General features: G+C 39.9%; 1 protein-coding gene across 3 annotated transcripts in view; it reads right to left on the bottom strand.

Annotated features, from left to right (window-relative positions):
• Positions 1 to 5,912, bottom strand: part of PCNX1 (pecanex 1) — a gene marked incomplete at its 5' end in the record, with an annotated part of 166,814 nt that overhangs the window by 10,258 nt on the left and 150,644 nt on the right. For all 3 annotated transcript variants that reach the window (XM_014583989.2, XM_006167960.3, XM_014583990.2), the window contains 3 exon segments: positions 539 to 744; positions 3,438 to 3,712; positions 4,605 to 4,835. In XM_014583989.2, coding sequence (XP_014439475.1) covers positions 539 to 744; positions 3,438 to 3,712; positions 4,605 to 4,835 — 712 coding nt within the window.

Raw genomic sequence — 5,912 nt, 5'->3', positions numbered from 1 at the left:
ATCATAGTAATTAAATATTTTCAGCCCTTAAAATATTTTCAAATGATTCTTAATTTCTTCAGTAAAATGTTTATGTTGAATGTCAAGTTAAAAAATAACCATTCTACACTTATTTATATATACAGTATATAAGATAAACAGGATAACATAAAACTGAGAATGAAATATTCTATTTACGTATTTCCAAAAACATGTAATCTTTTCGTTTAAAAAAAGGTTCATTTTTTTCTTCCATAAGTGAGTGTGCACAAGAGATGGAGAGGGAAAGAAGAGCGAGAGAAAGAATGGCACCTCCTATCACTAGGAGCTAGATGCCATGATCCATCCCCAGTCTTCAGCCAGCCCTGGATCATGGGCACACACGTGCCCAGCATAGCAGAAGGTCTCCTGATGCAACCCTGGAACTTTCCCAGGTGGGCCAGCCTTGCAGAGCACTGCTTACTGCTGTGCCACCTACTGGCACCTTTAATCTTCACAGTGCTAACTGGCTCCTATCACTAAAAGGCTAGCATTATGCATGTAACGTTTTTCACATTACCTAGTGGAGGCGGGTAAGCTGTGACAGGTGGATGGAGTCCTGCTCCGGATCCCTGCCCAGAATTTCCAGTGCTTCCCTGGGACACATTGCCATGGGGATCACTGGCAGTTGTCGTGTTGTTACCAGTACAGGAAGTTCCACCTCCAGTATCAGAATCTTCAATATTGCCACCACTGTTACATCCAGCGCCACAACCTTTCCTTAGCCTAGGAACAAATACCAGAGCAGTAAATATTAGTCCAAGATTACTCAGGAGAGATATTTCATTCTTTTTCTAACTATTAACGTCACTAAAGCTCACCTTGAAGGTCTTTATGGTGTAATCACATGAGGAACAAAAAAAATCTGCTCTGTTTACCAAGAATGGCTTAAGAATACACCCCTCTTATATTCACTGCCTCAAATCTTTCCAATCGACTTCACTTTTATATATTCTAGCATCTTTCCTACATCATAGTCAAGACCTGTGCGTAATGCTAAGATCACAGCTACAAACGAATTCTTGCCAGTACCTATGCAGTGCTCTGTAGAGTGGGACCCTAGAAGACTAACTAACTACTACTACTGTAGCATACTTGAAAGGGCTGGACAATAATTTTCTCTCTCTTTTTTAACATGTAGGATTCTGGCTGGCTATGACTGTCTCATTTTGGCACAGAGAATGCTGTATCCTGGTAAACCCCTACATCTTAGGCACACCAGGGCAGTTGGGCACTCTCTCTGTGCCCTTCTGCTTGGGGGAGGGGGTGGGGGGGAGAGGCAGAATCTTTATAACAATGCCAGCACAACAAATATTCTTTGAAAGGCAAATTTCTTTGACTATTAGCATGGCTTAAACTCCTACTCCTGTCTGGATAGGTAAGTCACAAGCCCACAACCTTTCCTTAGCCTAGGAACAAATACCAGGGCAGTAAATAGTATTCCAAGGTTTGCTGGAGTAATTTCAGAGGTTGCTGCTCTAATCACTTATGTTCTGATATTTAAGAATCTGAACACAACTCTTTCTTTTTAAAAGGGATCTTTTTTTGCTATAGGGCACATGCATTTGCCACAGAGACAGACAGAGAGACAGAAAACAAGAAATCATCTCCCAGGGGGGATGAGCACGCTGCAATCTCTTCTTCATTGTCCTCTCAGGATTTTGGGCACACACACACATATACATGTGCCTGATGAGTTTGAAGCCACTGGGACCAGAACTTGAACCATGGCTTACTATGTAGGAATCCAGCAATGCAACCATTACACCACCTACTGGTCCCCTGAACACAACTCTTTAGAAGCTGAAAACAATGGCCTGGGGCCAGCAGGTGTCATAGTGGTTATGGTGCTGGACTTCTACATGGGAGGCTACGGTTTGAGTCCCAGACTTGGCAGCTTGAAGCTTATGCCATGCGTATGTGCATATGCACACATGCCCAAAATCCTAGGAGAATGGAGGAGAAGGGATTACGGCATGGCCATTCCGTCTAGGGGGGTGATTTTTCACTTCCCCTCTCAGTGTCTCTCTCCTCTCTGGGGAGCACATGTGTCCTGTGGCAACAAACCTTTTTAAAAAAAGAAAACAATGGCCTTTGATTTTTCTTCACCACCTACCATACTATGATGCGCCTACTACACCAGGCATCCTAATTTACTAGATAAAAGGCAAAGAAAAGACTCACATGTGTACTTGAAAACATGACAGATTTGAGATTTGGGTGATAACTGGATGGTTAAAAAGGCAGTTATATCTGCACTGAACAGCTGGGAGTTTCAACAAGTGCAGCTTGCTCCCCCGGTGCTGGATCAGAATGCTAAACTAGGAGAATGTAATTAACTTACACATGTTTCTTTCACTTTTCCTCTTAATTTACCCTGTTTGCTAGCTCACATGTTCTAGCAGTGGTAATATACGACAATAAAGAAAAAAGATAAAGAAATAGGAGTTATTAAAGAGTCTATCACATATTGTGGAGAGTGGCCAACCTGAGCAAATATGGTGACCTTTAGACACATGCAGAAATGCACTTCCATGAGCTTCATAGGCATGACTATGAAAGCATCTGGATACAAAAATGCTATCTGCCTGATACCAGTATTGCAGAGCAGTATCAGGCTAAAGGAAGTCACGTGTGATTCTTAGATTTTTGCCCCCAAAAGATCAGAGAAATTACATGGTGTCAGTCATTTTCACATCTTCAGACAATTTACATACAAAAGCAGCTGGCGTGTCTTTCCATGTCCTCTTCCCCCATTTTCTGCCCTTTAAAAGAATACACCTGAGGCTGGTTCCTGGTAGCAGCTTCTCCATCACAGAAACTGGGCCCATCTGATCCTTGCTTTTCTATACTTGCATGTCTTTGCATTTTTGTTGTTATATTTATTTCTAATCCACAGGCTCCCCACTCAGAAAAACATGTTCAGCTGAGCAGATCTCAGCAGCATGTCGAAGTAATGGTTTTTATCCAGAGTTGTATATTAATAAGATTTTAAGGATAAAAATGTTCTGATTCTAGGACCAGTAGATGGTGTAATGGTTATGTAACTGGACTCCCACATGGCCGACCATGGTTCGAGTCTCAGACCTGGTGGTTTAAAACTCACACCAGGCATGTGTGCATGCATGTCCAAAATCACAAAGAGAATGAAGGAGAAGAGATTGTGGTGTGGCCATCTCTCCTGGGTGGGGGGGTTGATTTTTCATTTTCTGTTTTTCTGGCAAGCACACACCCCCTATAACAAAAATCTCTCTAAAAAATATAGCTCGGATTCTACCTCTTGAAGTTCAGATACAACAGGCTTATATTATGCCATGGTGTCTTTATTTTTTTCTGCAAGTTTCCCAAATGATGCTAACACACTGCCTAAGAGAGAGAGTTGGGACGCCATCACTGAAAAATGCAACCCCACAACTCACCTGTGCCAGGTTGACACTATGAAGTTTCTGATATTTCCCAAGCTGATAGGTCCCCCAAGAATTTCTTTAAGCTGTTCATGGCTGTCAGAGTAAGAAGTTGTCAGGGGTGAGACAAAGATTGGGTAACCAATAGGCTGATCGCAAGATGAGTTTATCATGTTTCTCAGGGCTTGCTTTGCATTCTGAATGCTACCTCTCTCTGGGTTACGGTTGCGCAGAAAAACAAGCTCCTGCTGTTGCCCTGCCCAAAGACCTCTGACACACTCTTTATTCACCTGAAAACAAGAACACATGGAAATTCAGTTAAGAGGCCAAGAATAAAATTCATATAAACAAAAGAGCAGAAATGAGAGGGATACAAAAGACACTATGATAATCAACTATGAAGGCAAGAAATGAATATATAAGCAGGTCATATCTGAATAGGAATTAACCAGTTTTTCTTTGTCATCAGCAGGCTGTTAAACAATAAGCACCTACTGAGCTCATTTCCCTGCTCTGACATGTAAAAGTGTCAAGTAAGAGGTAGTCCATTAAATTTCTCAAATTGGTGAAACACTGAATTTTTAAATAATAGATTTTTTTAATAAATCAAAATGAGAGGTAATAAATATTTAGAATTGAAAGAACGTTTTTGACATTTTGGAGTTGATAAAATAATGTCAGCAAAAAAAAAATCACTACAAACTAAAATTTCAGAAATTAAGTCTCTGAAAACTCTCAGATATGCTTTTTGAAAAAAAAAAGAAAACAAAAAGCCAGAATAAGCCATTTACAGTTAGCTTCTGATCACTAGTAAGTATAAGCTATGTATGCTCTTGTTTTGGAACCTAAGACTCATATAATATTAGCAATATGGTGCTCTTTATAAAGAGTGGTTGCCTAGATCATGTATATTATAGACCTAAGATCTGCCAAATAATGGACAAAAGGCAGCCAAAACTGACATATGCAAAAATGTTAAGGCTTCACAGCACATGAAAAAATTTCAAAGGATGGAATCAATGACAGACAAAGTAAGTCAAATTAAGTGTTCATAAACAATAAATTCAAAAGTAGCCTGGCCACATTTTTTTTCTATAAAGAGTTTCAAATACTTTTTAAAAGACTAGCTCACATTTTTCAACTTCCATTTTCTAGATGCAAATCAACATCTTGAAAACTTACTTTAATGACTCTGAAGCTCAGATAGCGCCTGTTGAGCATGATAATTTTGTATTCATTGGTGCCATCGTCCATGACATGTCGTAGAGCGAGCAAGGAAGGAGAGTTGGCCAGGACTGCACTCCGCCATGCTGGGTCCCCTTCATGGGCTATGACCAGGTTTTTCTCATGAGATACAATGGCTTCATAGAGCACAGTAGGGTCATCATACTCATCTGGAGAAGTGAAATGGTCCTAAATTTAGAAATAAAAATGATCTAAGTTTTTTAGGAAGAGAAGGAATTCCATGATGATGATGACTGCTCTAGTTATCAAGTGAAAAATTCTTAAAAGAAGTTTAATATTTTATGTCAACACATTAATATTAATCACAACAGGTCTGGAATTAGATTACCACTATGCTACTTTTTAATTAAATTTTTAGTTTTTGTTATGGGGTGCATGCACTCTCTAGAGAGAGAGAGAGAGAGAAATCTCCCCCCCCAGGAGGATGGCTATGCCTCAATCCCTTCTCTTCTATTCTCCTTTAAGGATTTTGGGTACGCATACACAAGTGCTCAACATGTCTTTCAAGCCACCACCAGGTCCAGGACTTGTACGGTACGGTTAGCCATGTGGGATCCAGCTGCCTTAACCACCATGCCCTAAGATGGCTGTGTTTCTTTTTAGTGAGGTACTTTCCACACAAAGCCACATCTGTAGAATCGTTCACATACAATTTTATCCTGTCTCTTACCTAGTTCAGGTATGACTCAAAGCTATGAGCTTTGGGCAAAAATTAGGGGGCCTAGTCCTAGAGAAGTTAGTGAAGTCTTCCCTGGAAAAGCCTCTGGGTCTTAACTACCCATTCATTCAATGAACAGTTATTCAATATTCAATATCTACCATGTGCACAACTCTGTGATGTAACGTGGATGAAACCAAGGAGTATATGACACATATCATCCTTTTATAAGCCTCTAAATTAATAGGGGATATAGGAAATATACTAACACATAAACCTAATAATATAAATTGGATTTCTGAAATCATGTGCTACTAAGGAAATAAAAGTAATCTATAATACATCCAGATACAGTAACTTATTCATATTAAAGTCAACTGACCAGAATGTGTGCTACCTGAAGGGGAAGAATAAGAAAGCAATATCTCAAAGACATAGGCTCTGAGACTGGGAGTCAGAATAGAAGAAACCACCACCATGTATGTGAATCGTGCTCCACAATGTAAAATGTTCTCTCATATATAGTTCCACTTGACTCTTTTTTTTTTTTTTTGAGAGGTTTTCGCTATAGGGGGCATGCACTTGCC

This window comes from Tupaia chinensis, unplaced genomic scaffold, assembly GCF_000334495.1.
Source record: "Tupaia chinensis unplaced genomic scaffold, TupChi_1.0 Scaffold145367_1, whole genome shotgun sequence".
Lineage (NCBI taxonomy): Eukaryota > Metazoa > Chordata > Mammalia > Scandentia > Tupaiidae > Tupaia > Tupaia belangeri.
Note: the sequence above shows the minus strand (reverse complement) of the source record. Positions and strands in the feature narration are given on the sequence as shown.